At 43.6% G+C, this 23,534-nt stretch overlaps 2 protein-coding genes across 3 annotated transcripts; both read right to left on the bottom strand.

Moving 5' to 3' along the window:
- Window positions 1-1,555: 1,555 nt before the first annotated feature.
- On the bottom strand, window positions 1,556-15,238 carry LOC127626125 (GTPase IMAP family member 7-like). Of its 2 annotated transcripts, XM_052101700.1 has the most exons (6): window positions 14,486-15,237; window positions 13,588-14,400; window positions 13,449-13,511; window positions 13,255-13,359; window positions 13,039-13,147; window positions 1,556-1,620 (listed from the first exon to the last, which is right to left on the bottom strand). In XM_052101700.1, exons 2-6 carry the CDS (start codon window positions 14,285-14,287, stop codon window positions 1,608-1,610), a joined length of 990 nt encoding a protein of 329 aa, XP_051957660.1. In that variant the 5' UTR covers window positions 14,288-14,400; window positions 14,486-15,237; the 3' UTR covers window positions 1,556-1,607. The 2 variants fall into 2 exon arrangements, with proteins under 2 accessions (XP_051957660.1, XP_051957659.1); XM_052101699.1 differs by lacking the exon at window positions 1,556-1,620 and having other exon boundaries at window positions 12,716-13,147; window positions 14,486-15,238.
- Window positions 14,378-17,386, bottom strand: LOC127625985 (GTPase IMAP family member 7-like). The gene is made up of 3 exons (XM_052101486.1): window positions 17,377-17,386; window positions 14,486-15,160; window positions 14,378-14,400 (listed from the first exon to the last, which is right to left on the bottom strand). The coding sequence occupies exons 1-3, from the start codon at window positions 17,384-17,386 to the stop codon at window positions 14,378-14,380; spliced, it is 708 nt and encodes a 235-aa protein (XP_051957446.1).
- Window positions 17,387-23,534: the final 6,148 nt, after the last annotated feature.

Below are 23,534 nucleotides of genomic sequence, written 5' to 3'. Positions count from 1 at the left end.
GTGCAGTTCCTGCAGCACGTCAAGAACAGGACCACCCAAGTGCAGATTTTGAAGTGCCCTGGCCCGGTGGACTTGCAGGAGGGGGCCATGGCATGCAGGGGGGAGCGGTCTGGGACCGTTCTACCACCGAGGGTAGCGAGAGCGGAGGAGCGAGGAAGCTGGGCTTGCTCAGCTCGTCATGCACGTCCGGGAAGGAATCCGGGGGGGGCGCGGCTGTGAGCGGCGCACATGCCCGCGGAACCAATTAAGCCCGGGAAGCATAGCGGACCTTCTTGCGTCAGGCTCAGACTGGGCGGAGACCGAAGGTGGCGGCCCAGGCGAGTTATCCGCATCGACGCCGCTGTTACGCTCTCCGATGCAGCGGTGATGTCATCATCCAATGCCGGGGAGCTCGAGGGACCGGACGGTAGGCTGTTAAGCGGACCGCACTAATCCCGAGCTCGGGGGAAGCAGGCAAGCGTGCCGGGGAGGCGGGAGGTTTTCGAGGGGATTTACCCGGCGAAAGCGTCCCGTTATTCTCCCCAGATCGTTCTCCATCGCCCACGGCGCCTGCCTCAATCCCGTAGGAAGGAGGCGAGGCGCGGGGGGCGGCTGAAATGGCTCTCTCTCACTACAAGAGAAAGCAGAGATCGTAGCAGCTGCCGCGGTTATGTTCTCACACTGAAAACATAACCCATTGGAGAGAATGCTCATCCCGAGCTCGGACGGAAACAAGCAAGCGTGCGGGGAGGCGGGGGGTTTCGAGGGGGTTCACCCGGCGAAACGGAGCCCGTCACTGTCCCCAGATCGTTTTCATCGCCCGCGGCGCCTGCCTCAATCCCGTAGGAAGGAGGCGAGCGGAGGCGGCTGAAGCGGCTTTTCTCACTACAAGAAAAAGCCTACGACCACTAATGCTGTCATGGCTATGTTCTCGTACTGAAAACATAGACCATTCATAAAAACGCTGCCTGCGTGTGATCGCAACCCAGGAATGCAAGGCAGTTTTATGGCCGTCAGAGGTGGGGAGAATCAACGCATCCAGAAACTACACAGAGGCGGAAAATCGTCTTTAAAAAGACGCGTCCTGAGAAGGACGTTCAAGCGCCGCTGTGTTTTGCTCTTTAGAGCGAAATTCACTCTTTTAGAATAACTCTTTCGAGTTGTCTGCGCTGTCGAAGCGCCCAGGGGCAAGAATGCACAGCCGTGCACGAATGAGAAAGCCGCTGTTATGCGCCGTCAGATCCAACAGCATGCAGAGCGTCAGAGGATTAAACAGGAACTGGGTGTGTAACTCGCAGCAGACTGCATGCACGACCATCGGCTCCGAAGAAATTTTCTGAATGAACTCCCGTATTTGCGCCGCTTAAATACCCGTATGTCCGGGGGCGGGACATGCAAATACTGGGTGCCAACTCTCATTGGCCTTTTTTCATAGTTCAGAGGTGAATATCGGCGCTCAAGAGAGACCCCTAGTGTCGCTTCTCTGACACAACGTGGAGAGAGCGACAGAAGGGGAATTACAGATTTACAGTTTATCAAAGCAGAAAATACAAAAATTTCTAAACTTTTTCAAATCAATCACAATGTGACTGAACTGTTGATAATGTGATTTGATGTTGAGTTTTTTATTATTCTGTATTCACTGAGATTAGAGATTGATTCATATGCAGATGTGCCGTATTCCTCACATCTTTGAACCCACTTCCACACCTCATCTGATCTTTGGATCCCATTTTCATCTGTAGATATTATGAGTTGAAAAAAGTGAGTGTGAGTTTGGTGAAAGATAAATTCTATAGTTCAAGCAGTAAAAATCCCATTTCTTCTGTATCAGTTCAATAACTCACCACATGATACTTTAAGAATCTGCAAAATATTCAAGAGTCCCTCCATTAAAATGGCTTCCCATCTGTTTCCTTCCCTTTTAATCTGATCCTGCAGTTTCTCTTGAACTGAAAGAGTAATGTAATATTAAACTCAATGAACTATATGCACAAATTCAACTCTTGAAACTACAGTCAGATACAATGTAAAACTACACTTACTGATCTCCTGTTGATGTTTGATGATCTGTGTTTCAGAAGATTTATTTGATTCATCCTCTTTAACTGTAAATAAAACACAATATTACTGGAACTGAAAAAGACTGAGAACTTGAAACTCATTTTAATATTAATAACTCACAATCTAGAGGGCTTTGCAAACTTCTCTGGCTTGCAACGTCATTATCTTCAGTGAAATCCTTCAATATTTCTGGTGTCGTATTTTGAATTCCCTTCAACCTGCTATTTAGCTCCTCACTTAGTAATTTCAGCACATGTTGAGTGTCCAGATTGATTTCCTCCTCTGAATCCAGATCTTGTTGTGTGTCATGAAGATTCATTTCTGCAGCACAGCGAGTGTTGAGACTGAACACAGTTTTCTGCCACCATCTGATCAATCTTCTGGAGCAGCTGTGTGACTTGATCTCGATTCTTCCTGTCTGTGTTGTCAAAGACGTGATATCTGTTCCCACATTTCTCAATCAGCCACTGGAGTGCGTCTCCTTCACTCTCAATGTGCTCCTCGATTGAGATGTCTGTAAATCTGTTGCCCCATGTGAACAAAACTATGGTGTGTCTCCAGACTTCCTCTCCGAGAACAGACAGATTTTCTTCAATGATTCTCTTTTGTTCTTTCTTAAATGAAGTGTCTCCAGGAATCACTAATATTACTGCTTGGGGAAATTTTCCACTTTTTGAAACACTCTCTAGAAGTGATGTCTGGATAAACTCTGGATTGAATTGGGTTGAAACATACTTCCACCAGCCTGGCATCACTGTTATCTTCCTTGCATTCACATCACCAGAACCTTCTACATATGATTTTATTTTTCCTGCTTTAAATACATCATCATTCAAGATGGTGTTTCCTGCTGAACTTTTCCCAGCAAGGATCCAACCCACCAGAACAACTCTCAGTTATCGGAGTGGAAACACGTCACCTTTGGAGAAAATGTGTCATGATTATAAAGATTGATCATTCCAAGCTATTCATTCATCACTAATATAACTGTAATTGACTTTTACCTTTTTCTGTCAGCTGTTCTGTTTTTTCCTGCACCATTGTTTGTCTGGCTTTTGCTCTCTCTTGAATTTCTTCTCTCTTTTTCTTCACCTCAAGTAGTTTTTCATCATCAGTTTCAAAGTGTTTGCCATTGTTTACAGTCACAACACCATCAATCTTCACAAGCAGTTCTTCAACTCTAGTTACCTTTATTGTCAATATCAAAGATGTGGTATCTGTGTCCACATCTCTGGATGATCTGCTGCAGATCTTCTCCTTGATTCTGTATGTGCTGCTCAATGGATTCATCTTTCAGTGAAACTGTTCGTGTAAAGATCACTATGACGTGTGACCAGATTCTCTCTCCAAAGAGACCAAGATGTTCCTCAATACTAATTCTGTGTTCTTGAGGAAAAGGCAAACTGAGATCAACGACCAGCAGAAAAACATGAGGTCCTGGTGGACACAGGAAGACACTGCACACCAGTTCCTGTTTGACCACTTCTGGCAAATCCTTCGTACTGTACTCCTTCCACCAGCAGGTTGTGTTAATCAGAGTGATCTTCCTTCCATTCACGTCACCTTCTCTCCTCACAGACTTCACGAAAAATCTGTTTGACCTAAAATATTGTTAATCACTGACGCTTTTTCAGCTGTCCGACATCCCAGAACAACTGCTCTGAGCTCTGAATGGGGGATCTAATAGCAGGTTCTTTTATTAAATAGACAAGAAAACACAGAATAAAACAAAACACTGGGAACAAACAAAACATCCACGAGGGGATAACAAAAATGTAAACATAAGAAACAAAAACACGGAGAACATACACAGGGAAACCGGCAAAACACGCATCCATAAACATCGACGATTGACAAGGGAATGGAGAACAAACAGGGTTTATATACACTGGAGACATGATGATGACAAACTACAATCAGGTGAGCACAATGACACAGGGCTGGCAGTGATGAGGGCCAGGGATCCTGGGAAGTGTAGTTTTGACAAAGAAAAGTGAAACCAGGGCAGACAACAAGGGAATCGTGACATAACCCCCCCCCCCCCCCCTCAAAGGAGCGGCTTCCAGACGCTCCTCAAAGACAAAAACAAAAAGGTAATACCCCAAAAAAAACAAAAAGCGTCCAAGGAGTGGGGGGGGGGGGAGCAAACAGACAGACCAAGGGAGCACAAGGGGCAAACAGACAGACCAAGGGAGCACAAGGGGCAAACAGACAGACCCAGGGCGCACAAGGGGCAAACAGACAGACCAAGAGAGCACAAGGGTCAAACAGACAGACCAAGGGAGCACAAGGGGCAAACAGACAGTCTAAAGGGGCACAAGACAGGCAGTCCAGGGAGGCACGGGGGGAAGACAGGCAGTCCAAGGAGGCACGTGGGGCAGACAGGCAGTCCAAGGAGGCACAGGGGGCAAGAAGTTGGTCCAAGGGGGCACAGGGGGCAGACAGGCGGTCCAAGGAGGCACAGGGGGCAGACAGGCAGTCCAAGGTGTCCACAAGAGGACTGGATCAGGTGGCCTGGGAGCTGGCCACAGAGCAAAGACAGGTTCAGGAGGCCTGGGAGGCGGCCTCAGGACCACAGCCATGGGGAACTCTGCCCCATGAGCCGTGGACTGCTCAGGAGACCACATCGTAGAAGGCTCAGGAGGCGGAGCTGAGGGAGGTTCTGGAGGCTCAGGAGACGGAGCTGAGGGAGGTTCTGGAGGCTCAGGAAGCGGAGCTGAGGGAGGTTCTGGAGGCTCAGGAGGCGGAGCTGAGGGAGGCTCTGGAGGTTCCGGAGGCGGAGCTGAGGGAGGTTCTGGAGGCTCAGGAGGCGGAGCTGAGGGAGGTTCTGGAGGTTCAGGAGGCGGAGCTGAGGGAGGTTCTGGAGGCTCAGGAGGCGGAGCTGAGGGAGGTTCTGGAGGCGGAGCTGAGGGAGGTTCTGGAGGCTCCGGAGGCGGAGCTGAGGCAGGTTCTGGAGGCTCAGGAGGCGGAGCCGTGGGAGGCTCAGGAGACAGAGCCGAGGGAGGCTCTGGAGGCTGAGCCGAGGAAGGCTCAGGAGGCGGAGCCGAGGAAGGCGACGCCGTGGGAGGCTTTAGAGGCAGAGCCCTGGAAGGCTCAGTAGGCGGAGCCGAGGAAGGCGGCGCCGTAGGAGGCTTTAGAGGTGAAGACCTGGAAGGCTCTGGAGGCGGAGTCGTAGGAGTCTCTGGAGGCAGAGCCGAGGGAGATGGCGCCGTAGGAGGCTCGAGAGGCTCAGGGTGCTCGGGAGGCGGAGTCCTAGGAGACTCGGGAGGCGTTGCCGTGGGAGGCTCGAGAGACTCGGGAGGCGGAGCCGTAGGAGGCTCGGGAGGCGGAGCCCTGGAAGGCTCGATAGGCTCAAGAGGCGGAGCCCTGGGAGGCTCGATAGGCTCGAGAGGCGGAGCCCTGGGAGGCTCGAGAGGCGGAGCCCTAGGAGACTCGAGAGGCGGAGCCCTGGGAGGCTCGAGAGACTTGAGAGGCGGAGCCCTGGGAGGCTCGAGAGGAGGAGTCCTGGGAGGCTCGGGAGACATGAGAGGCGGAGTCCTGGAAGACTCGGGAGGCGGAGCCCTGGAAGGCTCGAGAGGCTCGAGAGGCGGAGCCCTGGGAGGCTCGAGAGGCGGAGCCCTGGGAGGCTCGAGAGACTTGAGGGGCGGAGTCCTGGAAGACTCGGGAGGCGGAGCCCTGGAAGGCTCGAGAGGCTCGAGAGGCGGAGCCCTGGGAGGCTCGAGAGACTTGAGAGGCGGAGTCCTGGGAGACTCGGAGGCGGAGCCCTGGAAGGCTCGAGAGGCTCGAGAGGCGGAGCCCTGGAAGGCTCAAGAGGCTCGAGAGGCGGAGCCCTGGAAGGCTCAAGAGGCTCAAGAGGCTCGAGAGGCGGAGCACTGGGAGGCTCGAGAGGCGGAGCCCTGGGAGGCTCGAGAGGCGCTGGCTCTTGGACGGTCATGGCTAGAGGTGCTGGCTCTGGGACGGTCGAGGCTACAGGTGCTGGCTCTGGGACAGTCGAGGCTACAGGCGCTGGCTCTGGGATGATCGAGGCTACAGGCGCTGGCTCTGGGACGATCGAGGCTACAGGCGCTGACTCACTGACGTCCGAGGCTACAGGTGCTGGCTCACTGACGTTCGGGGCTGCAGGCATTGGCTGGTTGGCCGTGGTTGGCGGAGGCTGGTGAGCAGAGGCCTTTCTTCTCCTCCTCCTCCGGGCGGACGAAGTTGGCAGCGCTGGCTCACTGACGATAGGGGCTGCAGGCGCTGGCTCGCTGATCACAGCAGGCGTGGGGGTTGATTCACTCACCGTGGCTGGCGCGGAAAGCCCAGAGGCGGGAGCCGGGATCAAGAGAGGTGGTTCCCCGGCAGCGAATTCCTCCACGACGAGTCCCACATACTCTTGCCAGGTGTAGTCTCCGGTAACTCCCACCATTGATGTCTGGGTATGCCGAACCGGTACGCTTTCTTCAGGGTATCATCATCCCAGCCGGTGTAACTGGCCACGCTGGCGAAGAAGTGGGTGAACTCCCGAACAGACAAGTCCGCCTCTGTCAGCTCTCTGAGGAACACTGTTAGATCAATTTTGGGTCAATCGTTCTGTTACGATGAGCAGGAAGGCAGACGAGGGGCGAGGATCTAATAGCAGGTTCTTTTATTAAATAGACAAGAAAACACAGAATAAAACAAAACACTGGGAACAAACAAAACATCCACGAGGGGATAACAAAAATGTAAACATAAGAAACAAAAACACGGAGAACATACACAGGGAAACCGGCAAAACACGCATCCATAAACATCGACGATTGACAAGGGAATGGAGAACAATCAGGGTTTATATACACTGGAGACATGATGATGACAGACGACAATCAGGTGAGCACAATGACACAGGGCTGGCAGTGATGAGGGCCAGGGATCCTGGGAAGTGTAGTTTTGACAAAGACAAGTGAAACCAGGGCAGACAACAAGGGAATCATGACAGATACTTTATAATAGTTATTTTGTGTAAATATCTGGTGTGGTGTTTAAAACAATTAACTTGGTACTGTAAGTATAAATGTGTCAATTCAGACACAACTGAAGACGCACCACTACTTATGATGTTACAGTCACAGACAGTCAATATATCTGAATTGAATCTGATTTCAGACCACATATGCACAGGATTTGGAGCAGGTTTGTAAAAATTGTGCCATTTAGACAGCAAGCAACTTTTCCAACTGAAAACAATTAGATTTTTGCTGTCTGTCTGAATAAAGCCCTACTCTGTATAACATTTACTAAATGTATCATCTGAAAGAATCAAATATTAACCTGAAATAAAGTTAGAGCATGAGCAGTTGTAAATCTTTATTATTCTAGAACAGGTCCTGTCTTGTTTCGCTAACATTACAGGGGTTAAAACTTGTTAGACTGCTTGCTCTTAGACTTCTTCTAGCTAGGGATCATTAGTTGCATCAAGTGTCCATTAACTATTTTATTACCATAATTTTTTTAATGAACTTTCATCAAGTCAGAAATAAAGAATGACAGTAAATAACGTGCATGATGTAATATAAAGAGAACTGGAACAGGAATTGGAACATGTGCATGATGTAATATAAAGAGAACTGGAACAGGAATTGGCATAAATAAAGTAAATAGGAACACTTTACCATGCTCCATGCTTGTTAATAAGTCTTTGCTTCTATTTTGAAACTTATTGCACAATTCCTGGTAATATCTCCCAGGGGAAGCATATACATGGAGAAAAGCAGAGGTCCTAAAACTGATCTCTGTGGCACTCCATATTTAACTTTTGTTTGGTTTCACAATTCCTCATTTACATAGACAAAGTGGTAGCGGTCTGCTAAATAGGACCAAAACTGTGCTACTGCAACTCCACAAATGCCAACATAATTCTCTAGCCTATTCAAGAGAATGTCATGATCTATTGTGTCGAATGCAGCACTAAGATATAAAAGCACTAGAAGTGAAATGCAGCAGCGATCAGATGATAAGAGCAAGTCATTTATAACACTGATAATTGCAGTCTCTGCACTGTGAAGAGGCCTATATCCTGAAATTGTTCATATACACTATTTCTCTGTAGAAATAAATGTATTTGGAAGGATACTAACTTTTCTAGTATTTTCAACATAAAAGGGAGATTTGAAATTGGTCTATAATTAGCCAGTTCTCCAGGATGTGGCTTCTTAATAAGTGGTTTGATAACTGCCATTTTAAAGTTTCTTGGGACATGTCCTAAGGATAGTGAGGAGTTTAATAATATTAAGAAGAGGTTCTGGAATTATAGGAAATACCTCTTTTAAGAGCTTAGTTGGTATTGGATCTAACAAACATGTTGTTTGTTAGATCGATGTTTCGATTTTGTTAGCTCTTCGTGACCTATGACAGTGAAGGATTGAAGTTGCACATGAGGAAAATTATGAGACACTGTTTTATGAAGTGCTATGACAGATGATTGCATTATTCCAATTTTATTTCTGATTATTAAAATGTTATCAGTAAATATTTCATGAAGTCATTACTCTTGTGCTGCGACAGAATATCTGGTTCATGAGGCTTTCTTCCTAACCAATTTAGCCACAGTACTGAATAAACACCTAGGATAGTTGCGGTTATTTTCTATGAGTTTGCTAAAATATGCTGTAGCTACAAACACTATCCTTCCATGCACCACAAAATATTTCTAATTTTTTATTCTTCCACTAGCACTCCATTGTCCAAGCTGCTCTCTTGAGAGCATGAGTGTGATCATTGTACCATGGTGCAGGGCTTATTTCTTTAATTTTCTTTATATTCTGATTGTATTTATATTTTATGTTATTTCATCAAGTTCTTCTAGGCTTTGGGGTTTACTGAGTTTATGAGATAGATCTGGAAGATTATTAGTGAAGCTATCTTTATTGGTCGAAAAATAGTTCTACCTGAACAATAGTGTGATGTAGATTGAGTAACATTATCTGATCGCAGCATAAAATAGACGAGGTAATGATCCGAGATGTCATCGCTCTGCTGCAGAATTTCTATATTATCAACATCAACTCCATATGACAGAATTAAATCTAGCATATGATTATGGTGATGCCATTGCATCTACACTACACACTGCTCTCTCCCATCTGGAAAAAAGGAACACATATGTGAGAATGCTGTTTGTTGACTACAGCTCAGCATTCAACACCATAGTGCCCTCCAAGCTTGATATGAAACTCCGGGCTCTGGGCTTAAACAGCTCGCTGTGCAGCTGGATCCTGGATTTCCTGTCAGGCAGACGTCAGGTGGTTAGAATGGGCAGCAACATCTCCTCATCACTGACCCTCAACACTGGAGCCCCGCAGGGCTGTGTTCTCAGCCCACTCCTGTATTCACTGTACACACATGACTGTGTGGCAACACATAGCTCCAATGCTATCATTAAGTTTGCTGACGATACGACGGTGGTAGGTCTGATCACTGACAATGATGAAAGAGCCTACAGAGAGGAGGTGCACACTCTGACACGCTGGTGTCAGGAGCAAAACCTCTCCCTCAACATCAGTAAAACCAAGGAGCTTGTTGTGGACTTCAGGAAGAAAGACGGAGAACACAGCCCCATCACCATTAATGGAGCATCGGTAGAGAGAGTCAGCAGTTTCAAGTTCCTCGGTGTCCACATTACTGAGGAACTCACATGGTCCGTCCACACGGAGGCCATTGTGAAGAAGGCTCACCAGCGCCTCTTCTTCCTGAGATGGCTGAGGAAGTTTGGAATGAACCAACACATCCTCTCACGGTTCTACACCAGCACTGTAGAGAGCATCCTGACTGGCTGCATCACTGCCTGGTACGGCAATAGCACTGCCCACAACTGCAAAGCCCTGCAAAGGGTGGTGCGAACTTCCAGAAACATCATCGGAGGTGAGCTTCCCTCCCTCCAGGACATATACACTAGGCGGTGTGTGAAAAAAGCTCGGAGGATCATCAGAGACTCCAGCCACCCGAGTCATGGTCTGTTCTCACTGCTACCATCAGGCAGGCGGTATCGCAGCATCAAGACCCAGACCAGCCTGACTACATGACAGCTTCTTTCCCCAAGCAGTCAGACTGTTGAACACTTGATCTATCATGATCAATAATTAGCACTGCACTTTATTCATCTATAATCTCACACTGGACTGTCAACATATTCTCCTCAATATACTACTTCATATATATATATATATATATATATATATATATATATATATATATATATTTCATATACTCCTTACTTATTGTATTGTATATTGTGTATTGTATATTGTGTGTATTGTTTACTGTACATTGTATATAATTATTGTGTTGTGTAAGTATGTGTACATTTGATTTGTAAATTGTTTTGTGTAAGTATGTTGTTTACTGTAATTGGTATATGTCTCGTCACTGTCATGACTGCTATGTTGCTCGGAACTGCACACAAGAATTTCACCTACTGTTGCACTTGTGTACATGGTAGTGATTTGATTTGATTTGATTTGATGAGTTGGTACTGTTACATTTTGTCTGACTCCAAGAGAGTTGAGAATATTGATAAATGGTAATCCCTGTCTCATTTTAATCATCTATGTGAATGTTGAAGTCACCAAAAATTAAAGCTCTATCTACAGTAACTACAAACTCTGTTCACCAAGGAAATCAGAATAAGTCCCAGGTGATCTATATACTGTGCAAGGGTAAAAGACGACAGGGTTTTTAAATTTATATCTGATGGTGATCAAACTTACGTTTATATCCTGTCCTCTGAGTAACACTAAAAACTTCACTCTAAATTGTAGCAAGACCTCCTCCTCGACCCTTCAGACGAGGCTCATGTTTATAACAATAACCTTGGGGAGTAGATTCATTTAAACGTATTTATTCATCTGATTTAAGCCAGGTTTCAGTGAAACAGAGCACATCCAAACTATGCTCTGTAATAATTGAATTTACAATTAGTGCTTTGGAAGAAAGAGATCTGTGTGATGTCTCAAGGCAGCTAGCAGATATTCTTGACCTGGGCCCCAGTTAGTCCCAGTTAGTCAAATACTATAATTATTAAGACTATGAGCCAAATTACTAGAGAGGAGAGTGGCACCTTCCCTGGAGGGATTGACTCCAGGAATCAGACATCCAGCCATTCAGTGACACTAATCTACTATAAACCTCATCACCACGACGAACAGGGAGGGGACCAGTGCATATTACAGTGTCTGACATCGTTTTTGCAAATTCACAAACCTCTTTAACATTATCTTTAGTGATCTCCGACTGGCGAAGCCGGACATCATTAGTGCCGACATGAATAACAATTTTAGAAAATCTCCGTTTACCATTAGTCAGCACTTGTAAATTTGATTTTGATGTCAGACGCTCTGGCACCCAAAATGCATTTAACAATAGTGGATGCAGTCTCTATTTCCACGTTCCTTACAATAGAATCACCAATAAAAAGGGCACTTTCGACATGATTCTCAGTGGTTGCATCACTGAGTGGGGAGAATTGATTGGAAATCCTAACAGGAACGGGAGAGTGGTGTCGCTTTGCTGATCGAGTATGCCACCAAGATGTCACCCAAACGCCCTGCTGCGGGGGCACTACAGCCGGAACCAAAGTGTGTGCGTTGCTCTCTGTACTACCCGCATTGACCTCCACTAGCGTTCGGATGCATGTCTCGAACTCATTAACCTTCTCTGCCACTTGTTCAGCCCTTGGATAGACGTTGCGTTTCTGCGGGCAGGAGTCCCCATACAGCAAGTGTCCAGGCGCGTCGTGGTTGCGACAGATGCCTCCAAGTCAGGCTGGGGTGCCATGTGCAATGGGCATGCAGCCGTCGGATCCTGGACAGGACCGTGGCTGCATTGGCACATCAACTGCCTCGAGTTGCTGGCAATACAGCTCACCCTACGGAGGCTATTGCCGTTGATATAGGGCAAGGACGTGTTGTCTGGACAGACAACACAGCAACAGTAGCGTATATAAACCGCCAAGGCGGCTTACGTTCTTGTCGTATGTCACAACTCGCCCGCCATCTCGTCCTCTGGAGTCAACTGAGATTGCTGTGGGCCACTTACATCCCGGGCAACCTCAATGCCACAGTGGACAAGCTGTCATGGCAGGTGACGCTCAGGGGAGAGTGGAGACTCCACCCCAAGTTGATTCAGCTGCCCTTCGGGGCAGGATGTGGTCTCCGCTGGGTCTTTTCCCCCTGACAGAATAGGAAGAAAACCTTCCCCGGTGCATATAATGAGCGTTAAATTCCCCCAGCCGAATAACTAACACTCTGTGGAGAGAAAATATATAGAGAAAAGGCCGCGGCTAGCTCAGCCTGCTCCCATAATAGATATACCCCCCCCCACACACACACACCCCGTTCAATTATCCATTTCTTCTTTATTTCACGTCTCTAAGCTAAAATGCATGATAAGCTCAAGGCCTAATTTTCATATTGTGTCCTGTATCATCATGCTTTTTTATTTCAGACACACTTGAGATATTTAAAAATGGTTTATTGCTTTCTATATTAATTCCATATTCAGTGACAGATGTGCATTTATAATCATTTTACAACAGCATCATGTTGCTCATACAGTCAGAACTCTTTTATTAAATGAGATTTTGTGCACTGTTGATCATTTTAACATTTCATGATTATCATCATAATTTTTACCCTTAAAGATGCACTGAATTTACATTTCTAAACATATTCTGTAATTGTAAGATATTGATTTATAAGGTAAATGATTAAAAATATATAGTCATTCTATGGGCCTATAAAGTTAGAGTAAACATTTCTTAAGAACACATTTCTAAAATGTAGCAATTTAACATTTTATTCATGAATGTATACGATAATGAATATGAAGTAAAATAATTGTACACATGTATAATTTTTTCAAGGAGAAAATATTTGTACTTTTTACAGGCACTGATCACAATGTGACTGAACTGTTGATAATGTGATTTGATGTTAAGCTTGTGAAAGTGTCTCTGTATCTTCTGATGTCTCTCTATTCTGTGAATCTTCAGTTGGATCACTGAGATTAGAGATTGATTCATATGCAGATTCCTCACAACTTTGAAGCCACTTCCACACCTCATCTGATCTTTGGATCCCATTTTCATCTGTAGATATTATGAGTTGAAAAAGTGAGTGTGAGTTTGGCGAAAGATAAATTCTATAATTCAAGCAGTGAAAATCCCATTTCTTCTGTATCAGTTCAATAACTCACCACATGATACTTTAGAAATCTGCAAAATATTGAAGAGTCCCTCCATTAAAATGGCTTCCCATCTGTTTCCTTCCCTTTTAATCTGATCCTGGAGTTTCTCTTGAACTGAAAGAGTAATGTAATATTAAACTCAATGAACTATATGCATAAATTCAACTCTTGAAACTTCAGATATAATGTAAAACTACACTTACTGATCTCCTGTTGATGTTTGATGATCTGTGTTTCAGAAGGATTATTTGATTCATCCTCTTTAACTGTAAATAAAACACAATATTACTGGAACTGAAAAAGATTGAGAACGCGAAACTCATTTTAAGATTAATAGCTTACATTCTGGAGGTTCTGGCATGCTAATATGGCTTGCAACATCAATATCTTCAGTGAAATCCTTCAATATTTCTTTTGTGGTATTTTTTATTCCCTTCAACCTGTTCTTCAAATCCTCATTTATTAATTTCAGCACATGTTGAGTGTCCAGATTGATTTCCTCCTCTGAATCCAGATCTTGTTGTGTGTCAGTCTCATGAAGATTCATTTCTGCAGCACAGCGAGTGTCGAGACTGAACACACAGTTTTCTGCCACCATCTGATCAATCTTCTGGAGCAGCTGTGTGACTTGATCTCGATTCTTCCTGTTTGTGTTGTCAAAGACGTGATATCTGTTCCCACATTTCTCAATCAGCCACTGGAGTGCGTCTCCTTCACTCTCAATGTGTTCCTCGATTGAGATGTCTGGAAATCTGTCGCCCCATGTGAACAAAACTATGGTGTGTTTCCAGACTTCCTCTCCGAGAACAGACAGATTTTCTTCAATGATTCTCTTTTGTTCTTTCTTAAATGAAGTGTCAGCAGGAATCACTAATATTAATGCATGGGGAAATTTTCCTCTTTCTGAAACACTCTCTAGAAGTGATGTCTGGATAAACTCTGGATTGAATTGGGTTGAAACAAACTTCCACCAGCCTGGTGTGTCCATCACCGTTATCTTCCTTCCATTCACATCACCAGAACCTTCTACATATGATTTCATTTTTCCTGCTTTAAATACGTCATCATTCAAGATGGTGTTTCCTGCTAAACTTTTCCCAGCAAGGATCCAACCCGCCAGAACAACTCTCAGTTATCGGAGTGGAAACACGTCACCTTTGGAGAAAATGTGTCATGATTATAAAGATTGATCATTCCAAGCTATTCATTCATCACTAATATAACTGTAATTGACTTTTACCTTTTTCTGTCAGCTGTTCTGTTTTTTCCTGCACCATTGTTTGTCTGTCTTTTGCTCTCTCTTGAATTTCTTCTCTCTTTTTCTTCACCTCAAGTAGTTTTTCATCATCAGTTTCAAAGTGTTTGCCATTGTTTACAGTCACAACACCATCAATCTTCACGAGCAGTTCTTCAACTCCATTACCTTTATTGTCAATATCAAAGATGTGGTATCTGTGTCCACATCTCTGGATGATCTGCTGCAGATCTTCTCCTTGATTCTGTATGTGCTGCTCAATGGATTCATCTTTCAGTGAAACTGTTCGTGTAAAGATCACTATGACGTGTGACCAGATTCTCTCTCCAAAGAGACCAAGATGTTCCTCAATACTGATTCTGTGTTCTTGAGTAAAAGGCAAACTGAGATCAACGACCAGCAGAAAAACATGAGGTCCTGGTGGACACAGGAAGACACTGCACACCAGTTCCTGTTTGACCACTTCTCGTGTATCCTTCGTACTGTACTCCTTCCACCAGCAGGGTGTGTTAATCAGAGTGATCTTCCTTCCATTCACGTCACCTTCTCTCCTCACAGACTTCACGAAAAATCTGTCTGACTCAACTTCATCACCTAAAATATTGTTAATCACTGATGCTTTTTCAGCTGTCCGACATCCCAGAACAACTGCTCTGAGCTCTGAATGGGGGGAAAACAGGATTTGAACAGTTCATAATAGTTATTTTGTGTAAATATCTGGTGAGGTATTTTTAAAAATTAACTTGGTACTGTGAGTATAAATGTGTCAATTCAAAGACAACTGAAGACGCACCACTACTTGTGATGTTACAGTCACAGACAGTCAATATATCTGAATTGAATCTGATTTCAGACCACATATGCACAGGATTTGGAGCAGGTTTGTCAAAATTGTGCCATTTAGACAGCAAGCAACTTTTCCATCTGAAAACAATTAGATTTTTGCTGTCTGTCTGAATAAAGTCCTACTCTGTATAACATTTACTAAATGTATCATCTGAATGAATCAAATATTAACCTGAAATAAAGTTAGAGCATGAGCAGTTATAAATCTTTATTATTCTAGATCAGGTCCTGTCTTGTTTCGCTAACATTACAGGGGTTAAAACCAGAGTGCGAATTACCCCACCATAATTGGGGGGTACTGCTCCTTCCAGCCAGGTTTCTTAAGCAACCAAATTGGTCCGGTTGCTAGGGAGGGTACAGCCACATGGGGTAATCTCCTCGTGGTCACGATTAGTGGTTCTCACTCTTTTGGGGCGAGTGGTAAATTGTGCATGGATCATGGAGAATAGCATGAGCCTCCACATGCTGTGAGTCTCCGTGGTGTCATAGCCTCACGGATTGAGGTGAGTAGCCTCGCCACCACGAGGACCTACTAAGTAGTGGGAACTGGGTATTCCAAATTGGTAGAAAAAGGGATAAAAAAAGTTATATAATAGGTGTGGGTGAGAGACAGATCAACATTTAAGTCCTTTTTTACTATAAATCTCCACTTTCACTTTTTTCTTCTTTTGTTTTTGCCGATTCAAATTCTTCATGCATAATGCCACCTACTGGCCAGGAGGATATTTATAGTAAAAAGCAACTGCAATATTGATCTGTTTCTCACGTACACCTTTCATATCGTATGGATTACTATTATGCTACCTTTTTGCTTTATTGAGCTTCAACTTTTGGTACCAATTCATTTGCATTGTATGGACCTACAGAGCTGTGCATGTACATGACTTTCTTCTGTTGAGCTCAAATGAAGATTTTCCTTCAAAGTGAGTGAGTAAATGATGTGAGAATTGTAATTTTTGGGTGAACTATTCCTTTAAGGACATTTATATTTGCTCAGTCAACACATGGAGGTTATTCTTTACATGTTCTGTTTTAATATGGACAATGACCGAGGGTCTTATTCATGGTAACATTGTTATGAGTTTACCTCAATATGCCAGCCCTTACATTCCAACTGTTTTGTTATGTGCTTTGAGCATAAAAAAGGTCAAGAGAATTTTTTTTGAGTGGAAACATACCTGAAGAGAGAAAACCACAACATAGTTCTCCACAATCAGATGATGCAAGCAGAAATATGGGCGATGACTCGTTTTGTTGTTGGGTGAGCAAAGTAAACTGTTGTTGTTTCCAGTAAGATGTGTCACTAAAGGTTAAAAGCAGGGCATGTCAACAAGGCCAACGTGTAACCATATGTAGTCAATACATTTTATAGTGGTTTATAGTGAAACCGTAATCGTCCCATCCCTACAGGTAAGTAGCCGGTAATTCAATGTATGAAGACGTGACATGAGCTATGAAAGAACAAAACACGTTAATAAATGAAGGTTGTAAAATCAACAAGCTAGGCGTCAGCTAGCAACTTATAATTATCCATGCACGTCAGCAGCAAACCGTTCTCTATCTCCATTGCTTCTAGCCGCCACGGTGGTTAAAAATGGTACGGTCCACTATAGGGGTGTCTGAAATCGCTTTACATTAAAATGTTCCTACAGTGAAAATAGGAGTTGACTTATATTGTAACCGTAAATATATTTTTTCACAATATCAGAAAAATTATCTGACCCCCCCAATACTGATATTTCTGTCCCTTTGGGGGGTACTGGGTCTTCATTGGGGGGTATAGTACCCCCCAGTACCCCCTGTAATTCGAACTATGGTTAAAACTTGTTAGACTGCTTGCTCTTAGACTTCTTCTAGCTAGGGATCATTGGTTGCATCCAGTGTCCATTAACTATTTTATTACCATTATTTTTTAATGAACTTTCATCAAGTCAGAAATAAAGAATGACAGTAAATAACATGTGCATGATGTAATATAAAGAGAACTGCAACAGGAATTGGCATTAATGAAGTAAATAGGAACACTTTACCATGCTCCATGCTTCTTAATAAGTCTTTGCTTCTATTTTGTCATTCAGGTAAACTTTGAGGAACTGTTAGAAATATAAGAAAATCAAACCAGTGCAAATATACATGACTTACATTCAGGGAGTATAAAAGTTCTGTCAAAGTCTACAAATGTACAGTTATTTTTAATAAGCATCTAATTTTAATAAGCACATTTTCTTTTACAATATTCACAGCTTAACATTGACACTAGTGTTAAAATCTGTCAATAAATATAATCCTTTAGATGTCTTTGAAAATGATGAAAAGGTTTAGGACTTACTTGGGATGTCTTAAGCACACCTCTCATTTCAGTATAAATTTCCTTAAACTTTTCAGAAATATCCAGACGGAGTTGCTCTCAATAACATTAACTGGCTTGGGACGGCTTCGTTATGAACTTCTTCCTTGTACTTGAGCATTTAGTGAATGTTTGGCAGCTCTTAATGATCGCAGAGGGATTCAAACTATAAACCATAAACTATAACTTTGCTGAGTTTTTCTTTCAGTTATGTGACCTTGACTAAAGCGTTAACCTCAGGTTACACGGGGACCACTGTCTGTTTTGTAAACACTGTGAGTCACTTTGTCATGTCAAGTCAACCTTTATTTATAGAGCATATTTAAAAACAGCAGAAGTTGACCCAAAAAGTGCTTTACAGATTAAACAAATTAATATACAATGACAGAGTGATATAAATATATACATAGATTAGGGCTGATGACAAATCAGGAAGAAGTATACCTAATTAACTTATTGATCATTTGGGGGAAATATCATATTCATAAAGCCAAATTTAGTAATTCTAAACCTTCCTTTGTTGCTTTTGGTAAAGAGACACAACAGTACCTTAAATCCATCTATGACTCTAAAAATAAGAAGGCTGCTAAAACCATTCTGTTATGTTCTATCTTTAATGTATTTATTTGATTCTCCCCCTGGCTCTTTGTTTGTTTAATATGTTGTATTCTGTATTAATGACGGTTTTGTATGTTCTTACTATTTGTTTTGTTAAATTTCAATAAAAAAATATTAAAAAAATATGCAAGTCGATTCGTCAGACCCAAAACAAAGATGGCGGCGCCGGAGAGTAGTAGCAAAACCTGCAGACTGTGGGCGATTGGAGCTCCACTCTCAAACAGGAAATACGTCACCTCCACTTCATTATTTTACATTGGTTGATTTGTACATGTTATTTAGCTTTAAATAGAAAATTCTGAAATTATTTTTTCTACCGTAAAAGTTTAGTATACTGCTTTGATATTGTGTGTGAAGATTAGGTGAGGTCACGTATGGTGGTATTTTTACCAGCTGAGATCAAACGAAGAGCTAATATAATGTGTAAATTAGTCAAAAGAGCACCAGGAATTCCTCCGTTGCACACACAAATTAAGATTTGCTGCAAGGACGGCTGACGGCGGTTCTGACGCCTGTACCAAACTGTAATGGGCAACTTAGCTCCTGAACCATGCTTGAGGTCAGTATTAGACAAAATACTTCCTGTTTTTGGTCCGCTTACACCGTGTCCTAACTACACGCGACGCAATAAAATTCCAGCGACAGCAAGTGTGTCTGTCCACACTAGACGCGACGCGACTGTGAGACGCCACACGTCAATCAAAAATCACAGCCATTCAGAACAGCGTGTGGGCAGAGTCTCTCTGTGAAAGCGCACTGCTGGCCCGCACTCGCATTGGAAATGGTGTGCACAGCTCGGACTACTGTCATTGTCATTGCGACTCCCCACCCTGCCTGTATTTCAGTAGATTGTCTGGAATGACACCCCTGGATACAGGGACACAAATAGTCATGATAAAGCGGAATTTGTTTTACACAGGTTGATGCGTCATTAGTAGCCTACTATAGCTAAATGCTACATTCATTCATTAATTCGCTGTAGATGAAAGTCTAAACTTAACTTACCATGTGTATTCAGTGCTTCAGCTATACTTCTCCAGACGGAATCCTTTTTCCTGATGTCTTTGTGGAATTTATCGTAGAGAATTGAATGCCTTTGAACTTCGACAATCAGTTCCTCGTCGTCCATGTTTGATGATTAAATATTCATGACACGCAGAACTTCCATCCAATGAGATCTCTGTGTGGGCGGATCTGTCAGCCGCGACGTCGCAGAAATAGGAACCGTTTCTAAATTAGAAACTTTGCGTGTCGCCGTCGCGTCTGGTTAGGACAAAAACTCTGATTAACATGGAAAAGATACCTTTTATCGCGTGTCGCGGCGTCGCGTCGCGTGTAGTTAGGACACGGTGTTAGACGTATTTTGTCCATGTTGCGTTCATATGCGCTCGGTTAAATAAATAAATATATATATTAGTGATGTGTCCTCCCGTATCGAGGCTTCGAAGCGTGTGTCGAGTAATCCGGGATGATTTCTGTGAAGTGCGTATCAAGGCTTGTGTCGGTGACGTATGTGGTGACATTTGAAGCCTCGCGAGCCGCCTGTACCACGTGACTGCTTCAGGAAATGGTTCGCGGTTTGGCGGTCTATTTGAAATATAAGGGCCAGCAAAATGCAATGGATTCCCCCTCACATTTTGTGGACTTGGGACTTTGCGAGTTTGTTAGCGATCTATTCAAGCTTCTTTTTTTTGCGATGGAACCAGCAAGAAAAAGGAGATTTTCCCCTGTCTGGGAACACTTTGAGCTGATACTTGTTCTAATGTCTTTCTTCTTATTTCTGGTATTTTAAAAGGTGAAGTGTCTGTTGTGTTCCAAAGAACTTAGATACAACAACAACACCTCATCTATGCTGAGGCATTATAGAGCCCTGCACGAAAACAAGGAGACCAACAAAGGTGGACCAGGCTCAGGTAAGCCATTTTAGGATGCAATGATAAGACAGCATACCAACATAAAATGACATGGTATATTTGTATTAGACAACATTAACTGATACTGTAAATAATTAATTAATCTAATTAATGGATTTTTTGTCATCAGGAGAGAAGGATGTGGATGAGAGTTTGGTCAATATGGTTATTGAGGATTCCCAGCCTTTCACTATTGTGGAGGACAAAGGTTCAGAAAGCTTGTTAAAGCTTTGAACCCAACCTATGTTCTCCCCACAAGGCAGGTGCGTATGTGAGCACATGTATTTTTCCCTTTTTTCCCATATTTGCCATTCCAAGAGTGTTCTCTTCTTTCCTTTTGGCTTTGAAAGCTATGGTGGAGGACAAATATAAGGAATCCAAGGAGAAAGCCAAAGCCTTGGTTTTGAAGGCCTCAGCAGTTAGTTTAACATCAGATATGTGGACCTCTATAAACACCGATGCATATCTAGCTGTGACATGCCATTTTATAGATGCAAGCACCTCTCTGCAGTCTGTTGTTTTAGGGGTGCTGTATTTCCCTGAGGCACATACTGCTGAAAATTTGGCACAAGTAAAAGCAGCACTTATGTCACAGTGGGGTATTACAAACAAAGTTACTTGCCTTGTGACTGATGGTGCTGCAAATATGGGTGCTTGTGCCAAGGAGCTTCGTTTGCGTCACACAAATTGTGTGGTGCATACTTTGAATTTGCTTGTAAAAAAGGCTCTTGACCAAAACGCTGTGTTGTCTGTCATCCGGGCAAACTCAAGGAAGATAGTGGGCTATTTCAGGAGCAGCACAACTGCAAAGGTGAAGTTCTTTATTTCATTGCAATATTCTAAATGCCACTGTTTTGTGCTGCTGCAGTGACACTTGCATTAATCACTTTTTGATTGCTAATTTTACAGGAGAGGCTGACACAGGTGCAGGAGCAAATGGGCCAGCCAGCACTGAAGCTAGTTCAAGAAGTGGATACACGTTGGAACAGCACATACCATATGCTCCAACGTGTTTATGACCTCAGGGAACCTGTAGGAGCAGCTTTGGCAGGCCTTCGCACTGACGTTGCCCCACTGTCATCAGAACAGTACAATATTATTGCAGAATGTCTAAAAGTGCTGTCCCCATTTCATGATGCCACAGTTGAGCTGTCAGAGGAGAAGAGAGTATCCGGATCAAAAGTCATTCCTCTTTTGTCAATGCTACACCACACACTGGAGGAGGACATGGGAATTCTCCAAACTCCAGAGAGCAAAGCAATGGCTGAGAGTCTGAAGAGACAGTTACGGGAGAAGCTATTCACATTGCAATCAATGAGCATCATGTCACTGGCTGACACTGCTTGATCCCAGGTTTAAAAAGATAGGCTTCTTTAGCCCCAATAAAGCAGCAGAGGCCGAGAAGAGGCTCACTGCTGAATGTGCTGCTGTTATTCGAAACAGCCCGTCCTCCTCCTCGTCCTCCTCACAACCACACACATCAGAAGCTTCTCAGCCTTTGACTCAAAGTAATAGATACTGGATACATTCTAATTGTTGTCTAATAAATGTCTAATTATTGTATTTAGTCACTTACAGCCTGTCTGTCTGTCTTAGGTAACAAACTGTGGCATCGTTTGGATGTCCTGCAGACTAGGGCTCAAAATGTCACTGCAGATGCAACAGTGGAGGTCCAGAAGTACTTGGGTGAACCAAACATCGCCAGAGTGGAGAACCCCCTGGAATATTGGGAAAGACAGAAAAAAGTATATCCCAACTTGTACCAACTTGCTATTGCTTTTCTCTGTACCCCTGCTTCATCTGTGCCCTGTGAAAGGGTATTTTCTAAAGCAGGTGAAATAATCTAAAAAAAAAAAAGAAACCGCCTGAAGCAGAGCACTGTGGAGAAGTTGTTATTTTTAAATAAAAATGAATAAAATGCTGACTGTGTCAGCACAGTCAAAAAATAAGTAACACAAGCACATTCACATGACAACGCTCTCCCTTGTTTCCACTTTTCATTTTGACCCTGTCATTGTATCATAAAGACAGACACCATATAAAAGTTTATACTTTATGTATAAGCATCACAAACATCATTGATTAATTCATTCAATGCTTCAGACACCAAAGCCAGAGAGTTCGGGTCAAGATGGCGCCGTGTTAACTGCAACCTTATTACGCTCTAATCCTTTATTATGTGCTGTGCTTAAGGCTTGAACTTCTATGCTCAATTTTTTATAGAACTTGTAGTGGAATCTTAACATATCCTTTTAAGTCTGTTTTTAACATTTATTGGGACCCTCCTTTCGTTTATTTTAGTTAGTTTATTTCTACGCCTGTGTGAAGTAAATTAGCGCCGTTGATACAACCATGGAAGAAAACATGGATACAGCCTCTGTCGAGGCTTCTGCAAACAACGAAAATCTAAAGGCACATAACTACTCAAGACGTCTAGAAGATGCATTTGGGGCTCTCCGACACTCCTAGTAAGTCCCCTGCTTTGAAGAAACCTCGTTCTAATGCCTCTGACACGGTCTCTAATTCTGTGCTGCTAGCGGCAATCGAAAAGGTTAGCAAGCTACAAGAAGAGTCTTTGGTAAAACTGCATTCCGTTGAGGCGTCGGTGAAGGAAAACACTGCTTCAATCTGTAACCTCACCTGCTTGCTTGAATCTATCAACAAGCAGGTGGAGGACGTGACGGATAAGGTGCTTTCTCTGCAAACTAAAGTTGTGAAGTTGGAAAAGGAAAATAAAGCTCTCAATGTGAAATGCAGCGGTTTGGACAGTTACAAGCGCAGATGGAACCTCCGTGTAGCCGGGATACCTGAGCACGAAGGGGAAAACGTCAAAATGGTCGTCATCGAGCTGTTCAGGAACCTCTCTCCACACTCCGCAGAGAAACTGCAGGACATGGTCGACATCAGCGCGATCGGCTTGGTCCCAAGTCTGGAAACACCATTCGCGACGGATCATCATTCAGTTTTTATCCCGCACTTGTCGAGATGCAATTTGGGCTGAAGCCAAACGTTCCGATCTTTTGAAACAGAAGAAAATTCGGATCTTGGAAGATCTTACGCAGGAAGACAAAGAGGCGAGAAACAAACTTTGGCCACTCGTTGAAAAGGCAAGAAGGGAAGGAAAGAAAGCTGGGTTTAATGGACCCGTTGCCTTCATTAACGGGAAGAGAATTTCTGTTTACGATATTTAATATGCCCCTTATATTGTGAATTTTGCGAAATGGGGAGGCGTTTTTTTTTTTTTTGGGTCCATGACAGGGTGTGTTGACCTTCCTAATTTTACTGGGAGTTCGAGCCTTATAAGCTCCGC

Source organism: Xyrauchen texanus, chromosome 32 (assembly GCF_025860055.1).
Source record: "Xyrauchen texanus isolate HMW12.3.18 chromosome 32, RBS_HiC_50CHRs, whole genome shotgun sequence".
NCBI lineage: Eukaryota > Metazoa > Chordata > Actinopteri > Cypriniformes > Catostomidae > Xyrauchen > Xyrauchen texanus.
This window is presented reverse-complemented; position numbering and strand designations above follow the sequence as displayed.

What these genes read in the sequence shown, in the direction of transcription:
- LOC127625985 (XM_052101486.1), bottom strand. An exon ending in AGAACAGCTGACAGAAAAAG is followed by an intron (nt 14,401 to 14,485) that starts GTAAAAGTCAAT and finishes TTTTCTCCAAAG; the next exon opens with GTGACGTGTTTCCACTCCGA.
- LOC127626125 (XM_052101699.1), bottom strand. Translation starts at nt 14,287, where the DNA reads ATGAAATCATATGTAGAAGGTTCTGGTGATGTGAATGGAAGGAAGATA. An exon ending in CAAACATCAACAGGAGATCA is followed by an intron (nt 13,360 to 13,448) that starts GTAAGTGTAGTT and finishes TTACTCTTTCAG; the next exon opens with TTCAAGAGAAACTCCAGGAT. An exon ending in GATTTCTAAAGTATCATGTG is followed by an intron (nt 13,148 to 13,254) that starts GTGAGTTATTGA and finishes TAATATCTACAG; the next exon opens with ATGAAAATGGGATCCAAAGA.